Source organism: Carassius auratus, chromosome 30 (assembly GCF_003368295.1).
Source record: "Carassius auratus strain Wakin chromosome 30, ASM336829v1, whole genome shotgun sequence".
In the NCBI taxonomy this organism is placed as follows: Eukaryota; Metazoa; Chordata; class Actinopteri; order Cypriniformes; family Cyprinidae; genus Carassius; species Carassius auratus.
Window position 1 is genome coordinate 5,506,604 of NC_039272.1, and position 23,248 is coordinate 5,529,851.

General features: G+C 35.8%; 1 protein-coding gene across 2 annotated transcripts in view; it reads right to left on the reverse strand.

Annotated features, from left to right (window-relative positions):
• LOC113048969 (transmembrane protein 132C-like) overlaps window positions 1-23,248 on the reverse strand; it is a 182,812-nt gene that overhangs the window by 69,873 nt on the left and 89,691 nt on the right. Inside the window, exon 1 of one of the 2 annotated variants that reach the window (XM_026210957.1) lies at window positions 4,158-4,241. Coding sequence is in view for 1 of the 2 variants with exons in the window: in XM_026210956.1 (XP_026066741.1) it covers window positions 14,879-15,019 (141 nt within the window). In the remaining variant the exon portion in view is untranslated. Of the gene's footprint in view, window positions 1-4,157; window positions 4,242-14,878; window positions 15,020-23,248 lie in introns of those variants that run through there. The other variant, XM_026210956.1, reaches the window with a different exon arrangement.

Here is a 23,248-nt window from a genome sequence, read left to right on the forward strand (position 1 = left end):
ATGTGCATCCACTTCACCTCACTCTCCGTTTCGGCCTGGGTTCTTCCACTCGTATGCAAATTGTCGGCTTATCTCTCCTCGTGTCACACACACAGTGGGTCTATTGGTTAGACTCGCTACCAAAGGGGTCAACTGACCTTGTTAAATGCATAAAAACACATTAGCGTTATTTCCAGCACAGCTCTCTAGCTATCAGAACTCTTCACGTTCAGTGACACTTCCACCTGCTGCTTTCCACACCATTACAAACCAAAAATCTACTGACCCTGAGAGGAATAAATTTAGGCCATGGCTAATGTGTGCCAACGGCAGTGCAAATGTGTAAGTGTAACAATAATCAATAGTGCAGTTTTGACTGTGTAGCCATTGGTTCCCTTGTACATTAAATGACACTTATTGGCTTGGTGATCTGCATTTTGCCATTAGTGATTAGCAAACAGCTGCTAGGTCCATGCAGTTAAGTGGGTCTAATGCTCTCTGCATTTGACAGCAGGGTGCAGACAGATTGCCAATCAGTCAGCAAACATCTATGCGGTCATTTGAGTTTTTTTTTTTTTTTTTTCAACATGTTAAATGGCTATAGCTGTCAAAAAGAAACTATAAAACAGATAAAAGAATAAAGTGCCTTTGGTGTAGCCTTTAGTCACCATGTATGTGCATATTAAAATCTTAAGGTACAGTAATAACTACCAAATTACTACTTTCTGAAAAAAAGTGTATATTATACACATACATACATTGAAAAGTTATTTTAAATTGTAATAATATTACAGTTTTACTGTATTTTTGTTCAAATAAATGCACTCTTAAAAAATTACAAAAAACACAGAAAACCCCTACAAACTCTAAACTTTTGAACAGTATTTTGTAGGTACAAGAAAATTAATTTGAACTAGGGTTGGGTGACGTCTACAAAATTGACATTGGAAGATGTCTACAGTAAAACATTGCAAAGGACGATGTGCCCGAAGCGTGAATCCGTATTCAGAAAACAAATCCTAACGGTTGCCTGTTACATTACAGTACATAAAATTTAACTTACCACATAAACAGAGAAAGGAGAGATGTCTGAGGACTATTGCGAATGATTTACAGATCCTCAGCACCACTGACAAACATCTAATCTTGTAAAATGTGTGGTATGTACTGCCACTCAATAGTATAAACAGAGTATGTTCAATCTTGAATCTTAAAAAGTGAAAGTGAAACGAAAAAGCAATTGTGCATTCAAAAGCATTTTCAATAGTGGCTCCCTGATGCCCGCAATTATATACAGTATAATTACCCAATGATATAACTGTGAGAGAAATTATAAAAATATGTATTTTCCTCCCATCTCGTATTTATTGCCTTTAGGGGTTTCGTATACATTGATTTTTTTTCCGAACATGGTATTGGGATGCGGTGGATTGCAGGCGACGATGGCATAGTGTGTGTGTGTGTGTGTGTGTGTGTGTGTAGTTGTTGGTTTAATAAGCGTGCTGAAAATATGAATTTCAATAGTCCTTCAATAAAATACAGATTTGATTTTTTTTGCATTTGTACAAATAGTCTGGAGTGGACTAGCCGGCCCCTCTGGTACTACAATATTTTCATCCTTATCAGTAGAGACAGCGAACTTAAAATAGCCGTGACATGAGAGGCCAAGGGACTATTGTTTAACCACGAGCTGCTAAGGCAGTGGCTACTCATCTCATATTTTCTAATGAGTCGGGCAGTTAGTGGTAAGGCTAATGTCGTATGCTTCCTGATGGGGAGGGCTGCCACCACTGAGGCTAATATTTAATGCCTCCTGATGACAGGGGCTGCTAACACTGGCTAATTTCATGCATGGAGACCCATCCGCATCTCATCCGTTCTACTGGCACACTGATGCTAATTACAGCCCAAAACGGCTTGATTCCTGCCATCATAGAGTTATTCTGCTATATTTTAACCAACAAAATCAAAATCACATGACATGGGCTAAATAAGGAATGTTTGTTAGTTTGCTTACACGTGAACTATGACTATGAGCTAGGCACTTAGGAAAGGAAGAAATTATTGTCCTGACTACTTTTAGAGGAAACCATTAATGTGGTACATCTCAGCACTGGCTAGGAGAACAAAATCAGTAGTTTCTAAATTTACATTGGTGCATTTAGCAGACGCTTTTATCCAAAGCAACTTACAATGCATTCAGGCTATACATTTTAACAGTATGTGTGTTCCCTGGGAATCGAACCTGGAACCTTTTACACTGCTAACGCAATGCTCTACCACTGAGCCACAGCAGTTATATGATTTCATCAAAATATATTAGCACACAACCACACTACTTCTTAAACACAGTCTCCAATAACATAAAAAACAGTGCAGAATTTGAATGTGGCACAATGGAGGATTTGTCTTTCTGAGCCCATAAGCGTCCCCTTGAGGAAGACCCTTTTGTGTCTGAGTTATAAGTCAACAACATTTGCAGCCTAATGGAGGCTTTAAGAATAGATCTTGAAGCCAAAGAATTAAACGGAATTGTCTTCTTGAATGAGACGCAGATGTTTGAGGAGAGGCCCAACAGCTTTACTGATGACATCATCTGTAATCAGCAAATTACATGATACATGAAAGCAATAGCTCAAAAGAAAATCCTGCCTTTATTTATCCTGGTATTGTTTCATACCTGAATGCTTCCAATTTGTATGTGTAATGCAAAATAATCTTTCTACAGCTGTTTTCCATACAATGACAGTTCATGACCATATTTGGGCTACAACACACACACACACACACAGTCTATTATGAGGCTGAATTTATCTTATGCAAAAGACAGTAAAAATAATATTGTGAAATAATTTTACAGCTTAAAATTATTTAGTTCATTCATTTATTCAAATCTAAATTAACTGCTGTGATGATAAAGCTGAATTTTCAATAGCCATTACTTCAGTCTTTAGTGTTACACAATCTTTCAGAAATCATTCTAATGATTATTTGGTGCCCAAGAAACATTTCTTCTTATTATCAATGTTGAAAATCTCTGAACTGCATAATACTTGTCAGAACCATGACAGTTCTTTAAGGATTCTTTTATTAGTTCAAATTTGTTTGATGAGTTAAAGTTTGAGAAAAAAACAGCATTTATTTTATTTATTTTTTATTTTATTTTTTTTATTTTTTTTGGAACAAAGTCTTTATGAACTTTACTGTAATGAATCATAGCTTAATTAAAGTATCAATTTCTTAAAAAAAAAAAAAAAATACTGATCTGGGAGGATACATATACCCTGTGTTCAGATGATGAGTAAATAATGACAGAATTTTCATGTAGCTGTGAACTATATTTAAAGTATTTACACAAAAATCACCAGCACGCGCACTACAGGAATGAGAACAAAACATCAGACCAGATGTTAAAAATACTCCAGAAAATGGGTTTAACACTTGCTCAAACAGACAAGCAAAAAGAAAAAAAAAATACAAAGAGTCTGTTGTCTCTATCACTTTAGATCACTCTCTAAGTGTAAATAAGACTTTTTCTGCATGTTGATGCCTTTCCTGCCCAGGTAAATAAAGTACTCCGAACTGATTAATTAATCCAGAAAGTAAGGTAGTGTGTGATTCATTATGGATGATGTAAAGTGAATAAGATGCTGGGTGTCTGAGTCCCTTATGGTGTCTGTGTAGCAGTGTGTGATCGAGAAACAAGCATGAAGAAATTGGCCTTTGCATGTAAGCGATAATAGGACACAAGCTCAGCTAATCAGACTAGTGAATCATATGAGAAGGCAAAGAACTGGTGCTGATGGATAGAAGGAGGGCAGAAAAAGAAACGCAAAGAGAACTCTGAATCATTAAATCCAAAGGTAGGCTTCTTAAGAGTGTACTGGTTTGAGATAAACCAGAGAGTGTTATTACTTCTGTATTTCATGTATTCAATATTAACCATATTAACATTGAAATTTACTTGTTATTTGTCCCACAAATTCAAGTTTACGATATGTTCGTAAAACCCAAATTATGCTAGAGCAAGCCAGGACCATCCTACTGTTGCATGTGCAAGCACTGCTAATGAGGCTACAATGCTAACAGCCGTTTAATTAACGAGACAGCGAATATTAGGCATGAAAAGTCCAAAACAATCATTTGGAAGGAACCGAGCAACGGAAATGAGAGCGCACCTGTTCAATCAGTCTGATTCTCCTCCACATTTCTCTCAGAAGAGCACAGAGGGACTGCCATGACAATGAGGCTTCAAAAAGACACTAATTAAAAGCCCTGCCACTTTTCAGACGTGTGGATAAACACAGGATAACAGGCAAACAGAAATTTAGCCTTGACGACACCAGGCTGATTTTATATGATTAGTCACAAAGCTGTATTTTTAATCTGACTGATCTAATAAAAAATACGTATGTCTTTCCCATTTAGCATTTATTTGTAAACTATTTGAAAATCAATTATAAAATAAGAAATGTCATGTGACACTGACGTCTGATTTAATATACTGTCTGTATTTTATGAAACATACACACACATACTTGTATATATACCAAGACAACATGAAGCCAGAATATGCAGTTTATTTTTGTGCTGACTAATAAAAAAGGTATAATTTGTGGACAGTGTTCAATTTCTTTGAACTACAATTCAGTTAATTACTCTTCAAGTCATTCCAGTCACAATTCTCTTTCAACTTCCTGTGACACATTATTAAAAATTTTGTCGAACCCCGAAATGCATATATACCTTAGAACGAGAACAGTAGCTTAATCACACATACACACTAAGAGAAAAAAAAAAAGAAAAGAGAAAGTTTCTACTAAAATGGTTACTTCCAGGTTTCTGCTTTAGAAAAACAACACTCATCTGTAATCATACAGTCTAACAAGAAGAGAAAAAAAACTCACAAGCAGAGAGAGACTGGCTCTTTTTTTCCCTTTGAGACTACAGGAGGCATTTATAACACTAATTGGTTCTATTATGGACACAGGAGGAATATCCTTTACCTGCTCCGATTTCTCCTCCATTAAACTCATTCAACAACACTGAACGTCATACAAGACAGAAAAAGGGAGGCCATGTTTAAACACACACACACAGCTTTTTTCTTGTGTTAACATCTGTCTCCGGTGATCCGATCACAAGTGGTCAGCCGAGACAAATTACTGTTTACACCTGATCTCATCGAGAGGTCTCCAGTGACTACTTGTGATTGGATTTCATCAAGGGATGGGTACACAGGTGCTGTCCAGGATGCATCAGAATACATATATACCTCCAAACATAGCTTGAGTGATGGGATCATAATACAGTGTGTTTCTAAGACACCAATTAGTCCATTTACACCACGCATTAAACACTGTTGGATGGCACCTGAGTGGTGTGCATTAGGAGATAAAAGACATTGCAGGATGTTTTTTTATGTCAGTTATGAAGTCTTGTTTGTATCTTATATAACTTATAAAAGGTAAATTAAAATAGAATGCAGCTATTCTTAATTGCAAAAATATTACAGTTTAATATTATAGTTTTTATTGCATCTTTATCAAATAAATACAGCCATGGTGAGCCTTCTTTAAAAAAAATCAGTGTATACAATAATGTTAATTTGAAAAGTTATATATTTTTACTTAATTTTAAATAAGTTCAAATTAAACTTTACATACTCTATTGTAAACACAAGTATAAAACGGATGTAAATGGAGTGCGATATTATGGATGCATGGTTTGCGGGCTAGATTTTAGGATAAAATCACCATTGGAGTCTCCACTGGAGTGGTGATTTAAGACCCCTGTAATATATGAATTATTTGACCAGTGGGCAATTTCTGAAAGCAGCATGTCCATGGCTCCTGCTTTGACAAATCCTGCTCAGTTTTGCCAGCTCTAAAGCCTGAGACAAATCTACTGGAGAGCTAGAAAATGTGTGCCCAAGCCTGAGTCATGAACAAACTCTCAAGCATAAGTCCTAAAATTACATATGTATCCTGCTTAGCCCGTTTTAAGCCGAGAGGTCTTACTCTCAGACCTGTTCAAGCCCTTCTGTACATGAACAGAACAAAAGGAACTTAACTTTCTCATTTGGAAAGTACTTACCGTGTGGGTTCCCGCTTGTCAGATATTAATATAATTAAAAGAATAGTTCATTTAAAATGAAAATAAAAAATCATTTACTTACCTTCATGCAATTCTAAACTTAGCAATACTTCCTTTCACCCATGAAACACAAAAGATGTTTAATGAACGTGAATGGAAATGGATGCCATATGAAAAAACATTTCATTTTCTACACAGATGTAACAAAGAAATACGCTTAATATGATGCATATTTGTAAGAAAATAAATAAATGAAACCGATAAGATATCTCTAATAGCAATAATAAACCTAATGTTTTAAATACACAATCCAGTTTTGTTTCAGTTGCATAGGCCAATATTTTTTAACCACATTCACAGATTTTAACTGAATAAATGCAGTTTTCACACTGAACACGAATATTTAGTTAGGATGTTTAAAGATCATACAGTGTCCCCTAAAACTTTGAAAAGCTCAATAAGTTTGTTTCTTTCATCTATAGTTTGGCCACACCAATGTGAGGCTAAAGGATGTGGGCAAGATTTTCTTTGTGTAGTCGATTAAAGGTTTTCCTCAGGGTATTCACATCTGAAATCAGCCACGTATGAATCCAAAGTCTCAGGGGCAGTGAAGAAATTAGCCGCTGTTTATTAGTGTTCATCCAAGAAAAAGCACTTCAGGAGAAAATTAGCGGAGTGAGGTGATGCGTTTCAGAAGTTTTGAAGCTGCGTATTTTAAGAAGTGAGGTGGTACTGGAGGGAAGCCCAGAGGTATTTCTTTCTCTGTCCTTAATAAAGAAAAAAAAGACACACCTGTGTTCACATGTAGCCCATAAGCATATACACAAATAAGACAAACAGGCCCCTGAGCAGCTTCAGTTCTGAAGACACATCTGTGGATTTTCACGCTCCTCCACATCCGAGGTCTAAGAATAAAACAACATGTAACCCCCCTGGACAAAAATACTAATTATATTACCAGAAAACAGGCTGCATATCTATACGATGCACTTTATGATTATATGAAAGGACATACTTTTTAAATGTGTTCTAGCATCAGCATTTAGCAAAATGCCCTACCTTTAAATACATAACTACTTCAACGTTTACAGATTTAAATGTGATTTGATTATGGAATTTAAAGCTCAGGTGAAATGCAGGTATTTTCCAAAAAAATAAATGTTTAATTGTATAAAAAAAAGTAACAAAGTAACTTATGCTCACCAAGGCTGCATTTACCGGATTAAAAATAATGTAACAACAGTAATATTGTGAAATATTAATACAAATTAAAATGTCCTTTTCTGTGCTCATTTGGTTTTCAAGAAACATTTATTGTTAGTATTAGTATTATCAGTTTTGAAAATTGTTGTGCTGCTTAATATTTTTACAGAAAAATACGTTTTCAGAATTATTTGATCAATAGGAAGTTTAAAAGAAGAAATTGTAGAAATCTGTTATAAAATGTAAAATATTATACTGTAATTGTTGATCAATTTAATAAGTCTCGACTGAATTAAAGCACAATTTATGAAAAAAAATGTAATGTACTTCCTGCATAAGCCAAGAAATTGCTTTTGAGATAAATATGAATGCACTACAGTCCTTGCCGTTACCTTTGGCCGTTGCCACACTATTACAAATTTTGCATACTCTATATTAAATTAAACAGGTATGAAAGCAAGGACGCAGCCTCATTCGTTAAGCACACTATTTTACAGTATGTGTGTGTCTGAATGAGCTCTGGGCCTTTGAATGCATATACTACAGTGTGTAAGATTATTTATTCTTTCTTTGTGTCTGTAAGCCTCACTGTGCACTGTTCTCTGTGGAGCTTTTTTGTAGTATAATATTAAATGGTACACAGCTCTCACACACACACACACACACAGACCGCTAGTATAAGCTGTAAGTCAGTGTTAGTTCTCCCAGGGCCTTTACTAATGTTTCATCTCTCTTCTACTCATGCTCACAAATCTACCAGGACAATTGGTGATTTAACCCTGGAGAGCTGTAAAGCGTTTCAAAGAGCAATTTATGACCAGAGTAACACTATGAATGGACTTTCTAAACACACAGCAGAGCTGCTCTTGATTCAGAAGCACTCGCACAGTGGCAGATGGTCAACCATAATCAAATTACCTAAATGAAAACCATAAACATTTCATTACACTTTTTGTTTACTGTTTTCAAACTACATTAAGAGATAATTATCATACATCATTTTACAGTGAGATTCCAGATACTAAGCCTTTTTTGCGATTCTCCATGAAGTCAACACTTGGCATTTTTATTTGTTAAAATTGTTTAGTAAAAACATTTACACAAAATATTTTAGATTTAAAATAAAGCATATAATATATAGCGTTATTAATAATATGTGTTACGGGGCTGAAAAGTTTTTCTCTGGCGTTTTATTTTAAACTTCAAAAGACTGTAACTAATTCCCCGTGCTACACAAGACTTGTGTCTAAAGACTTGTGTCTAAAAGCATTTGGCTAGTGTGCATTGAGATGTAGCTGTAAACTTCTGCGGGGTCATGGGTTACCCGTTCCGCAGCATTATGCTTCAGTGGAGCACTCTGGTATACAAGCCATTACACTCTGTCTTTCTCTCTCTCAGACGTTCACACACAGACGGAGGCAGGAATCACTAGGCACTCGCCTGTCCTGTTGCCCCTGTTCTATTAACCTCGTTCCTCTCTCTCGCTCTGCCCCTTAGACTGTAGCCATCAGCGTATAAATACATTGAGTTTTTATAAATGTGATGCATTAGTCATGTGGTGTGTGTCCTAGACTGACCAGCTCACTGCCCCACAGTTTAACACAGTTGCTTAAGCATGTACATGCGAAAAAGAAACTAGTAAGGAAGAAAGAGAAAGGAAGTTAAAAAAACAAAATTTGAAAATAAGAAAATTGTAAATGGATATCAAAGCATATATCTATCTATCTATCTATCCATCTATCTATCTATCTATCTATACTGAACAAAATTATAAATGCAACACTTTTTTTTTGTTTTTGCCCACAATTTTCATGAGCTGAACTCAAAGATCTAAGACTTTTCTATGAACACAAAAGGCCTATTTCTCTCAAATATTGTTCACAAATCTGTCTAAATCTGTGTTAATGAGCACTTCTCCTTTGTCAAGATAATCCATCCACCTCACAGGTGTGGCATATCAAGATGTTGATTAGACAGCATGATTATTGCACAGGTGTGTAACCACCATTTGCCTCACACAGTGCAAATAAAGGAATAAACAGAAGATTAGCAACAGCTCAAAAAAATTGCATAAAACCCCCATAAACCTGTAAAACTCCAAAAAGAGCCTAAAAAGGTACAGAAAAATAAGCCGAAACAACCAATTAAATAAACAAGTTTCAGTTTCCTCCCCTATTCTTCTTGTTATCCCAAACAATCTTGAAAAAAAAAAACATATACCGTATTTTCTGGACTATAAGTTACACTTTTTTTCATAGTTTGGCTGGTCCTGCGACGGTAGGTAATGGTAAAGGTAACGGTAATGTTTTCTCTTGGTTCTTGGTCCTAAATAAATGCAACTTATAGTCCAGTGCGACTTACATATGTTTTTTTTCCTCGTCATTGTGTATTTTTGAACTGATGCGACTTATACTTAGGTGCGACTTATGGTCCGAAAAATACAGTATATATGAGAAGGAAATGCATTAAAAATATTAGACCCGGAAAACTCTATGGAAATAATTATAATAAATATCGTTTTTAGTTATGTCAAGTTCTAAAATATTTTATGGGGTAAAAACTAAGTAAAAAATATTTTTTAATTCCTTATTAATTAGGGTTGCAACGGTGAGGAAATTTTTTCACCGGTTAATCGGCATGTGACAACACCGGTAATACCGTTATCACCATCGTGGGGTGGTCTTATGAATCTTCGTTTGAGTTTTTCCTCTTTCCCTCACTTTTCTTTACTTAAATAGCTTGTAAAAGCACTTTGCACATTTTACTTTCACTTTTAGCAGCAATTCGGCATCAACTGATTTAATTCAAATCAAGCAACAACAAAATACATCGTAGAACATAGAAGTTTTATTAACAAAACAAATAAAATACACCATGCTACATACCTAATATAAAAGAACTAATAACTTACAGTTTAAATAGGTACAGGTACAAAACTAAAAATCAATAAAGAATGAAGAACAAATATTTATGAAATGTAGAATGTTTATTATCAAAACGAATAAGAATGTTTGGAGCCACAGACGGGATAAACAATCATGTAAATATTAAAGAAGAAAAAATATATAGTTTAAATAAAATAAAAATCAGCAATAACTGTGGAACGAACTTAATGACAAACAAATGTTTTAAAAACTTCCAAAATCACTTATTATTTTTAATTACACCAAATCACAAATCATTTTTAAAACAGGCACTTTTACATTTCCTTTTTGAAACTCTTCCGCCATCGTCTTGTCTTTTTTTTACCTCACTCTTCTGTCAGTAAGCTCCACTCACTCTCCTCACGTGATAAATGAAATCTGATCTGTGATGCATGATTTAATTGCAGTGTCCTCAAACTTAACTAAATGAGTTTCATCAACAACAACAAAAAACAACGGCTTAACAATGGTATATTATCGCCATCACCGTCTATCACAGCAAGCCTATCCTTAATCCTAATATAGTAAATCACAAAGAATTGGTGTCATGGGGATATTGAACACTGTTGTAGAAAAATCACTGCTGTAAAAGAATCTTAAAAGTAGTCCATATGGCTTATGTGCTATTTTGCAAGCAGGGCTGTTAGTTTAATGCATGTTTAATTTATTGACAGGCATAATTCCCAGTCTTCCAAAGCTTGACAATCTTATTATGGTGCTTTTTTTGTCATATCCAGAGCTTAAAAGTGTCTGCCATTCACGTTCATTGAAAAACCTCAGAAATTCTGCTAAACTTCTTTTGTGTTTAGTGGAAGACACAAAATCACATTGGAATACATGAGTGAACTACTGCTTTAAGTGATTGAGAAAGTATTTGAGTTTTTATTACCACATTTACTCACATTATCATATTTAGGCCAAAACCCAGCGTGCGAGTGAGTGTCTACTATTCTGTGCTCGACTCTCTCTCTATCCCTGCTCTCAATGACCCATAGACTTCTCTAATTTTATTTCCCCGTATTTTCATTAGCAGTGGCTCAGGAAATTCATTCTGCCTGCTTGTGTGTGGCAGTAAATCAATACGGTGAGCGTTAGTCTCCTCTCCTCTTTCTGTAAGATTGTCATCCCTCACTCCCTCTTGCTCTCTCCCTGTTCAGATTTCTTCACGTTCTAACAGTTGGACTGATAATGCATGACCCAGAGGTCACCTGTCGTAAACATCCAAAGCTATTTCAACATTCTGAAGAAACGCAGTCAACAACACAAGAGGGGAGTAGTATGTCATGACGGATGACACAAAGGATCTAATGGCTTAACTAGCTCTGAAAAGATGAGGAACAGAGGAGAGCATTAAATGCAGTGGACCATTTCTACAAATAGAGAACAGATTTATTCCTGTGATGGCAAAGCTGAATATTCAGTAGCTATTACTTTAGTGTCACATGATCCTTCAGAATTCATTCTGATTTGGTGCTTAATTATTAAAATGGTTCCTAGTATTATCAGTTTTGGAAACAGTATTTTTATATTTTATATTATTTTACCTCATATTTATGTGGAAACTGTGATATCTTTTCATTTCATTTTTCTATTCTGTGATTTCAAGATTCTTTGATGAATATAAAGTTCAGAAGTTATTTGAAACATAAATAATTTGTAACATTATAAATAGCCTTAATTTATTAATTTTCAACTTTTTATCTTTCTTAAGCCAAATGTTCAAATGATACATCATGGTTATAAAAAAATAAAAATAACTACAATTACAAAAATTTGGGACATGTCTAAATCTAGTTTAAAATCTGATACAAAATCCAGATTAAAAAACAAAACTAAAACTAAAACAAATCCATAAATTAAAAAAATAAACAAGCACAAAGAAATGACCGGTTTACACACAAAAAGAGTGCAAATAAAAAATTATTAATTATGAAAATATTTTTTACAACATTAAATTTGTGAAACACTAATTTCCTGCAACATTTGACATGTTTTAAATAAGCTACGTTTGATATAATAAACAGCATAATGTGTGAACCGGGACCACAAAACCAGCCATAAGGGTTTTGATTTAGCTTTTCAGGATACGACAATATTTGGCCAATATAAAACTATTTAAAAATATGGAATTTGAAAGTGCAAAAAAACTAAATTACATCTACATATTGTAATATTGCAAATAGTCTTTAAAGTTGTCCAAATGAAGGTCTTAGCAATGCATATTACAAATCAAAAATAATTTTTTTATATACAGTATTTATTGTAGGACATTTACATAATATCTTCATGGAACATGATCTTTACTTAATATCCTAATGATTTTTGGCATAAAAGAAAAATCGATAACATTGACCCATAAAATGTATTTTTGGCTTTTGCTTGGTTTTGTGGTCGAGGGCCACATATTTTATCTAACATATCTAACAGATCTCACAACACCAACACTTGGGATCTACGCTTCTAAGGCTTTAAAAAAAAGAGTCCCGGGACTCCTAAGTGTACTGTATTCATGGCATGTGCCACCGAATGGTGGGATATAAAGGGAAGGAGTGTGGCCCCTCTGTTTACTCAATGGCAAAAACACAACTTTTCCCTTTGCTTCTCACCAGGTGTTGTGTTTGTGCGACAGCCGAACATGTGATCAGAATAAACTAATAAAGCATCTCTTTTTTCTCTTATTATTCATCTTCTCTCCCTCCATCTCTCCTGTCAGCGTGTGACTCACTGCAACAACTGAATCAGAGAAGCATTTAAGTGCAGGAACCAATTTTCCCCACCGTATAAAAACCACATGAGTACGAGAGCCGAGCAATTACCGGCGACGATGACAGCTTTAGGGTGACGCTCGGGTCGTAAATTTCTCACTCCGCATGCCGTTGGGAGATTTCTACATGCTTTGGATATCAGGACAGACTCCCATAAATCGCAGAAACGTCTATTAGAATTCCCATTCCGGCGTTCCTCTCTCCTAACCCACCTCCTCGCGCTGCCTGGGGAGCTAACCTAGAGCGGTGCTAGCGGTGGCGCCGTCATCAGGGTGACTGCTACGGGAAGACGATAGGGACTGAAAAGAGCTAATTTGCACAGGAGGAGGACAGCGGGGCTGAGGAGACGCCAACGAATCGCTGAATGGCCGAGAAAGCAGAGGAGATGTCGGAGACACAGCGAACGTGCTGGAAATCCATGGAGGAGGACTCGCGAGGCCTAATCAATCAAACAGTGTGTGCAGTGATTAAAAAGCACTCAGGTGGAATTTGTTACACTGAAGAGTTTTCTCTCCTCAAAGGAAGAAAAAGAGCCAGTGAGTGGCAGAAACTGAAATAGGAGCCCAGATTAAGAAGCCCTGGAGCTAATCATTTCTCCTACAATGCTCTTCAACACTGCAACCTCATTGTACAAACTGAAAAAAGTTCACAGAACGAAAAAGTAATTAGACCTCTAAATGCTGTGAAATTTTTAAGTGATACATCATATATTCTGTGTCAGAGCATAAAATAGTAACTCTCATGGAAACATGTCCATTTCTTCCCAAAATAACAATATACAAGGGTGCACAAAAGTGGTCCGCATGTGCGACCGAAATAAAAAAATGATCTGTGTAACTTCAGACCACTTTACCCATTTTAATTTTGAAAAAGATGAAAATTATAGCATTTAATTTTGAGGTTTACAACAAAATAATTGTATTTGTACTCTTAAAACTCCCTTTTATTTAAAAATTATAATAGTATTATATATCTATATATATGTGTGTGTGTGTGTGTGTGTGTGTGTGTGTGTGTGTGTGTGTGTGTGTGTGTGTGTGTGTGTGTGTATTAGTGCTGTCAAATGATTAATCAGGATTAATGGCAATCCAAAATAAAAGTTTTGTTTACATAATATATGTTTACTGTGTATATTTTTATGTATATATAAATCCCAAACACATGCATGCATACATACATACATACATACATACATACATACATACATACATACATATATATATACACACACACACACATACATACATACATATATATATATATATATATATACACATATATATATATATAAGAAAAATATATTATGTTTATATATTAAATATATGTATATATAATATATAATATAAATATATAAATGTTTATACATGTAAATATTTTCAAAATATATATATATATATAATATACAATTTTCATTTTATTTTTTGTGTGACATCTTCATGACAATTAAGCATGTTTTCCCTGAACAATTATTCTCATTACTATAGCAGTATTTTTAAACTGTAATATAATTATACAAAAGTTTATTTTAAGCATGCTAACAGTGTACATAATTTATTGATTTAAATGTTTTATTGAAATATTTAGTTTCACTTCACAGTAATGAGAACAAAATTGTGCAATATGGTAATGAGAACTGGGTTGAAATGTGCTTAGTTGTGAAAATTATAAAAAAAAATAAAAAAAAAAGATTTCTGCATGAAGCACAAAAAATGGTGTGAAAACAATTTCTCTGAAAACATACAAAATTTTTATTTTTCAGTTTATGATATGGTGTTGTTAACATTATGTGAGATTCATCCAAAAGTACATTGCATCTGAATTGGTAAACAAAACAATACTGTAATACACAGACAAAAAAAAACTATTTGATCTGGTGGAGTAAGCAGTGAGTGACATCATAATGGTACTTACTTCTCATTGGCTGAGCTGGCCTTCCTTTGGCAGAACATGGACAGGGAGGAGGAGCCAGGCACTACTTCTTGCTTGATTTCCCACGCTGCCAGATTACTGGGCTTCACCACCATGAAATGAATGCCTTCCCCATACTGGACTCTAAGGAAATCAAGAGCACAGGATCTGAACACCCTAAACAACACACTCATAAACTTATTCACTTAACTTCATACAAATTAAGCCCAAACACACATTTTTGTTTTTAATTTAGATAATGCAGCCCCTTAATGATAACATATTGCTTTTTTATTACCCGTTTAATAAATAATCAGCTACTACCAGGCATAAAATCCCCAGCAGATGACTCACATTAATATTTAGTGTTAATTCTACATCCAAATTTAGAAAAGCAACCACATGGGGGTGTATATCACACTTTTTCAAAGAGTTTTAAAGTGTTAGTAAAGCTCTGTGGAATAAAATGGCTCATGCATTAGTTAGGTAATGCACATTAAACAATACTTGTTTATGAATTTTAGAGAGTATACAGTATAGCCTACAATTAGCTATACAGTATACTGTAGTAATATGTGCACTTTTTATTGATAAACCTCTGTCCTCTGGACTTGTCTGCTGACTCATCTATTCCTCACCTTGGCAAGACAAGGCACACTTTATTAACACACACACACCACTATTTCTGCCTTTCAGTGGCCTTGGAAACATCAGAGGTGAGATTTACTTTATTTTCAAGGTCTGGCATTACTATTTCTTCAGAGTCTGTTGTCGGTGCTTTGGCTAAATACTGTAGGGATTTAAGACAATTTTTGATTTGTGATTACTGTATGATTATTTCTAAAAACATCTGTTCTCTTTTTCTGAGTTTGCATTCTTCAGACGTTAGTTCATAAGCTGTGCTAAAGCAACCTATGTAGAACCTGTGTAATACATGTACAGCTTGGTGTGGTAATGATGAGACATACTGTACTGTAGTACTATTGCCATTGGTGGAGAAAAAGTAAACAAAACAAAGTGACTTTACTTTACACCTGAACAAAGAACATTACAAAGTACAGTATATCAGTCTCTTTCCTACACATAGACATCCTCGGTAACTGAATCATATTTAAGTTGCCTAGCCACCTCATATTTGTGAGCAGAAAGCAGGTGATGTAAACAGGTTGCTGTGGTAAAAGAACATGACCTTTAATGACCGGAGACAGAGAGTCATTAGAAGTAAACGCATAACTCTGCTCTGTTCCCCGCATTATTAATTACACTTCTGTATCCATGAATTAGAGGAGGAATAGAACAATAAAGTGTGTTTCTTCCAAAAAATACAAATAGCTTGTATACAATCTAAATACATTACCACATACAAAACTGTGAAAATATTCCTAAGAAGTTAATTCAGAAACATCGAAGCAACTGCTATTTTCTATAAAAAAATAAAAAAACGTGAGTGGGAAAAAGCAGCCGGTTACATGTCAGATACAAGCTTATGGCTCAGTGTCATCTTATTGTATCAAAACCTTGAGAAATATATATAAATGCAACTACTCATTCACTACAATATACATGGATCAGCCATTGAGCTGCATGAGTTCTTTATTCCAACAAAGAGTTGATTCCATGCTTCTCGAGACACTGGGGATCGAGATGTTCAGTGTGAAATGACTTTGAGATTGTCTTGATTATCAACCTACCACACATCCCAGAAGAGACTTATTAGCTAGCTGTGAGGATACTGATTTATCGCAGGGACTCAAACCGTTTGATTCTGCTCAGCAAGAAGACTCATTTACTGATTTACAGCAGGTTACATCACTACAACAGCAGGAGGCGCCCACCTAAGTGTGGAGTATTTTAAGTCAATGAATCATACACTCCAAGGATCATCAATTTTGATTCATAATATCAATCATAAAACTGTAGATAAGACTTTTAAATTGTTAAATGGAATAGTTTGCTCAAAAATGAGAACATGATGAATATGTACTCCCCCGTTTAGGCCATCCAAGACTGGATGAGTTAGTTTTTTTTCATCTGAACGGATTTGGAGAGATGTTGCATTGAATCACTTGTGCACTAATGGATCCTCTACAGTCAGTGAATGGGACGGCACCCATTCACTCCAGAGCTCCCACTGGTGAGCAAGTGATGCAATAAAATATCCCCAAAATAATCAGACTTATCTACATTTTGGATGGCCTTATGAAGAGTACATTAAAATGTTTCGGTTTGTCTGAACTCTTCCTTTAAAAACATCACACATCGTCTCCTATTTTTATTTAGGAATCAAGAAAATGTATTTGGAATCAACTCTTTAAATTCTAAAAACCTGGATTCAGAGTCATGTCCAAACATTCCATAAAGAACTCTACTCAAAGGAAACATATTAGTCTCTTGTTTGAGGATCTTTTGAGAACAGGAACATCTGGGTAAAACTCACAGCACAGCTGCTGCTCCGCTCTTACATAACTACTCCGCTCTCGTGTAAGAACTAAAGAATTGTTTTCATCTTTTCAAGCATGCTTAAACAAGCATTAGCGCATGTATAAAGTTATGTAATAAATAAAATCAGATTCTAAATGTTCCTATCATCATGTTAGGGAAGATCAGAGTTGGGAACTAAAAGGTTCTAGGTTCAAACTCTAAAAACTGGTGAATCATCCACCGTTTGTCCTTGAACAATGCACCAGGATGCTCCAGGGGGTGTCTGCCAAATGAATAAATGTTAATATAATATATCTCAGGCCAGTGATCACATGGCTTCTAATATAAAAGTCACATGGCATGTTCTGCCAGAGTCCTTTCATCATTATAATCACAGCCATTGTAAAGCTGCATTACTAAAGAACAGAAACAGACCGTCACTGCACCATTACCAGAAAGCACACACACGCACGCATAAATATGGTGGTGCTGCCAATTGATATTTTGGTTCTCAAGACCACAATGTGAGCATAACAGTGAGAAAGGTCATGTATTTGTGTGTGAGTAAGAGTGGACACCGCACAGGAAGCATTCAGGTCTGCAGGCCAATCCAATTGGCATTTAATTAACTGGGGACTCAGATCAGGGAGTTTACCTTCTAAATCAATCCCCTATCCTGAGACTAAACACTCACACACCAACAAACACACATGGTGGATTACACAGGTGGATTAGCAGGGTTTGTCGGTTGGAGATGAGTTTGCAGATCGTTGCGTAAAGGGCGACGCAACCTTTGCGCCAAAAACAAACAGCCATGTCATTGCATGTGTGTGAGTGTGTGTGTGATAGAGAATAGTGCACTGACACTGAGGATGTAAACATAGCAAACAGCAGGACACAATCAAACATTAAAATCACACATACTAAGCATCTGAGTTTTTCTGGATAATATACGTCGATATTGATGTCTAGCAGCTGATGTGGCTGCATTTGCACCTTCATTTGCTTGATCCAAAAGCTAGTCAGCTGCCTACAGAGGTGGCATTTCTGACAAACAGGCAAAAAGGCAACCTACTTATTATGATGCCTTGTAAGGCAAAAATTGAATGATGCATTGTATACTTTACAAAAAATGCCAATCCCATTATGCACTGCAATAAGCTTGGTGAATAAAACCATTACGACACATTTAATTTCTTCCAACACTGAAAGGTATTGATTTAAAAAAAAAAAACAGTATTTGTGGGCTGATGCTTATAAGTGCACCATTAGCTTTTGCAACATGCAAACAACAAAATCAAGTGAAATCAACTGTGAGTCTCCCGTGTCAAGTGCTGTTTGTGTGCTCTGCTGGTTAGAGCAGGGCTGTACGATGTTTCGAAATAAAACCAGAATAAAGCCATATGGCTTAGTGCGATTAGACTGTGAATGAAGTACCGTAAATAAATATATGTGCTGCAGATTTGCGAATGATGCATGGTATTGCATTTGTTTAGACTGTAAGTGTGCAACTCATGATACAGTTTTTAAATGAACACCTTACACCTTATATATGTATATATAATTTGCAATAGTATTCTATTATAACAATATATTTCTTAATATAATACTTAATTTAATAGGACTTACATTTATTATTATTATTTTTATAGTCCTTTTCAATTAGTCAAAAAAATTATATTAAAGTTGTAAAAAAGTCATTTTTTAAACTACTGTTTACATCTACTTTTTCAAATTATTTTTATTCTGCGCAGATGCACGCCTCACAAAATCACCCCAATCGTTCTAGAATGATTAAATCTTTCCAAATTGAGATATTTAAGTCATCTAGTATAAAATGTCTGTAATTATTTCCTATCACAAAATGCAGCAATAAAGCAGAGTGAAACCAGCATATTCACATTCCCAAACAAATTACTCTTATGAACCAGTTATTTTCAGTGATTCAAAGACAGACATAATTCCTTAAATTACTCTTATGAGCTGTTTCTTTTAATCAACTGTTCTAAAGCTAACAGATTGAATAACAGTGTGCACTGTATTATTTACAGCACTGGCAGAGAGAAATGCTTTTATACGTCATCAAAATGAAAGATAAATCTAAATGATTCAGAATCAAGGCCAAAGTGTGTGAATCAAACTGGAACTTCATTGATACCCAGCTCTAAGACAGACCGCTCCAAATCAGTCACTCGATGGCTAAGACACTGGCTATGTAGGCAGCAAGTTGGTCACTAGGTTTTGGCACAGAGTATGTATCAATTGGTATGATGCTACTGATACATATGGATTTAAAGCGCTGAGCTACATGTCCAGGCCCATCTGCTGCCCAGCGCTAACATGGGGACAGGCACCAAGAGAGCATGACAGGAGCAGCCCAGCGTTAAAGTGTCCCTGAGCCTCAAACCCCTGTCTGGACTAGTGTTTGAGTGACAGGAGCAGGACAGGAGCTCTGAGAGGCGCCTTGGCAACACTCATGGTCCCTGTGGCAACCTCCTATTCCAGAGGATTCTTATTGGCTGGCTGTGACAGCTCCAAATGCCACAGGAGCCAGTCTGAGATGCCAGGTCTTTATCACTCATCCTTCAGGGAAAGAGAGAAAGAGGATGTCAAAGATATATATTTTTTTCTCCTTTTATATTTTTTTATGACCGTACAACTATACCCCAACTACACCCCATCCAATCTTTCTTCTCACTTTCTTCCTCTCTCTTTATACACACACAGAGACTGTCGTCATTGGTCCATCTCTGTTCCTCCCAGTGGGGAAGGCAGGAGTATTTAGAGATCTCTACATCGTCTTAAGAGCACGATCATTTTGACACAAGAGCACACAGACACCCTGAATTCATTACACTCCTAAATTATGCATGGCCGTCTTCTATGCTCTGACAAACTCTCAGTGTCACGCTCATTCATAACTCTCTCCTGAATAGAGGCTAATCCATCCAATCAGAGCCAAGCTTCCAAAAAAAGATGCACCTCACATACTGCCCACTACAGTGATGTTGCCACACAGATGGCGATTAAAAGCTGTACAAATAAGATGTCTTCATAAAGACTTGCAGCATTTTGTTAAAAAAAATATATATTTTATTATTTTATTTTATTAAAAGAAATCAAATTATTGGAGAGGTATGGAATTGGATGCAAATGTACAAATGCCACCTGAGCACCAAAACTTAATGGCTCTAACGACCCCTGCTCTGCACATCTGTTATGTCTCTTTGTTAACACACCTGATTCAGATAATCAGCTCTTTAGAAGTGAGCTCCGTGCATGGACTGTGTTCCAATTGACACGGTCTCTGGACAGTGTTCACTGCTCCCTACTCCCTGAGCAGGGGAAATCTGTTGAAGTTTACCTCACTTCTGAACATACATTCATGGATTTGGAATTAAGAGAAGCTGCTCTAAAGCAACTGATGCAAAATATTACAGTGTCGAAAACAACAGTTTTCATATAACTCCGTGACTAATGTTATTTTGCAACTGAAATGGAATTAAAACAAAAATACAGGCTATATATATATATATATATTATTTCTGATTAATTTATTTGAGTAAAAATATCGTAAAAAAAATTATATTTTAATATATTTCATTCCTGTGATGTCATTACTTCAGTTTCAGTGTTACATGATCCTTTGGAAATAATTCTCATGTGCTAAACTAGTGCTCAAGATAAAAAAAATTATCATCAATGTTGACCACAGTTGTGCTGATGTTAATATTTTTCTTCAGAATTATTATGATACTATAATTAATGAAAAGGCTCAAAATAACAGCATTTATTATAAAATCACAGTAATTTATTATAATAAATTTTTTGGGTTAAATTTAATGTATCCTTCACTGAGCCCAAAACTTTTGAATGGTAGTGTACATACTGTGAAAATGCAAAAAATCATTTGCAATTTGAATTCAGGGTCAGGTCCCTGTGGACAGCCACCCATGGACTGAGGCTTGTTTTTAATTCTGCTTGAGAAATCTAATGTTTCCCCCCAACAGCGAATTCTTATATGTCCGTTTCATTTGTGAACTTCAACTCTAAATTAAAGTTTGCTGAAGAAAGGAAAATGAACCATATTAACCTTTTTGCCAGTCAGGGTTAGGAAAAAAAAAAATAACTCACTGTGAGCATGAAATAGGAAAAGTACACATGAAACACATTTCCTCCAGTAAATGGAAATAAATTTCCATCAAATTAACTTCACACCCACACTCCCATTTCTCATCTCCAAACCACCAGGTGATCCCTATTCAGATAGACCCAAAGGCCCTTTCACTGTGTGTTTGGTTGTGCATGTGATTCTTCTACTTTTTAATTGTATGTAACCGAGTGAGAGTGTGTGTGCATGTGTGTGTCTGGCCCAATCAAAGATCTCTGTAGGGAACTCCCATTAGCAGTAATATTACAATATGCCAGCTTAGTTGTGTATATATTTATCGTTAATTTCAGGCATGGTGCAAACTCCATGCTGTGGACTATCTAAAACACTCTTTGTGTCCTAACTAATGGCAGCTCACTGTGAAGTGACTGAAACTCAGCCCTTCTGTTCAGAGAAACGTGCCTCAACCACATATCTAAAGGTTGGTAGTAATAATAAAACAGACTAATGAAAAAATCTGCACATGTATTTATACATAATATGAATGAGGAAAAAACATTTGTTATTATTATAATTATTTTTATATTGCATGATATCTGTTACAAGTTGCAACTTTAATTATAATTTTGTTGTTTTTATTTATTTTAATTTTATTTGCATAACTGTAATCTGTAATACATAAAAAAAATTATAATTTCACACACACACATAAATATATGGCAGACAAATACAGTGTATGTCATGATGGACAGCCAAATGCTTTTGTGTCACAGAATGTAGTTTTAAAGGGGGGGGGGGGGCAAAATGCTCGTTTTCACTCAATATCCTGTTAATCTTGAGTACCTATAGAGTAGTACTGCATCCTTCATAACTCCAAAAAGTATTTAGTTTTATTATATTCATAAGAGAAAGATAGTCTGTACCGATTTTTCCCGGAAAAACACGGGCGCCTGGAGGCGTGACGTGTGGGCGGAGCTAAAGAATCACGAGCGCCAGTAGGCTTTTGCGTTGAGAGCGTTTGGAAACTGTGACAGCTGTGAAGGCTGAAACTGAACGAGAGCAGCAGCAGCAAGGACTCGCTCCGAGCGGGGCTCGAACCCGGGTCTCCAATGGGAGGCGGACGCACTAACAAGGAGGCAGAGATATTTTAAGCAGTTTTACTCAACGCCTGTGGTTCCAACACACAATCGTGACCCTTTTTCGTTGGGATTGCATCATCCTTAAGAAATAAACGATGTGCAAATCCGGCGTCAAACTGGGCCTTGTTTGTAAAACAAGAATCTTCGAAATGCAGGGAACAAACACAAACACTTGCACAACTCCGTTGATGCTCTGTAAAAATAAACTCCATCCACTGGTCCCTTAATGCTGTTTCTCTTTTGGTAATCTGTGCAGGGTTGTCTTGCCCTGGCAACCAAAAACACAATTCTTTTTTGACATTTCACGACGCTCTCGCACTGATCAGTGAATGTCTCTGCTCTCAGTGCTCTGCTATACGGGAGCGCGTGCTCTTCCGGCAGAAGTGCCTCAGGACCCATATAAGGAAATTCCGCTCCATCTAACGTCACACAGAGCCATACTCGAAAAAAACTTTCCAAAACTTGTGACAAACCGGAAGGAGTATTTTTGGAACAGAAATACTCCTTCAAACGTACAACTTAATTTTTGAAACTTTGTCCATGTTTAGCATGGGAATCCAACTCTTTAACAGTGTAAAAAACTCAGTACGCATGAAATAGCATTTCACCCCCCCTTTAAGAGTTTTTTCGTTTGTTTGTTTGTTTTTTAGGTGAGAATATCCTTATTTAGACTTCAAATATATGGTATGCTAATGAAGATAA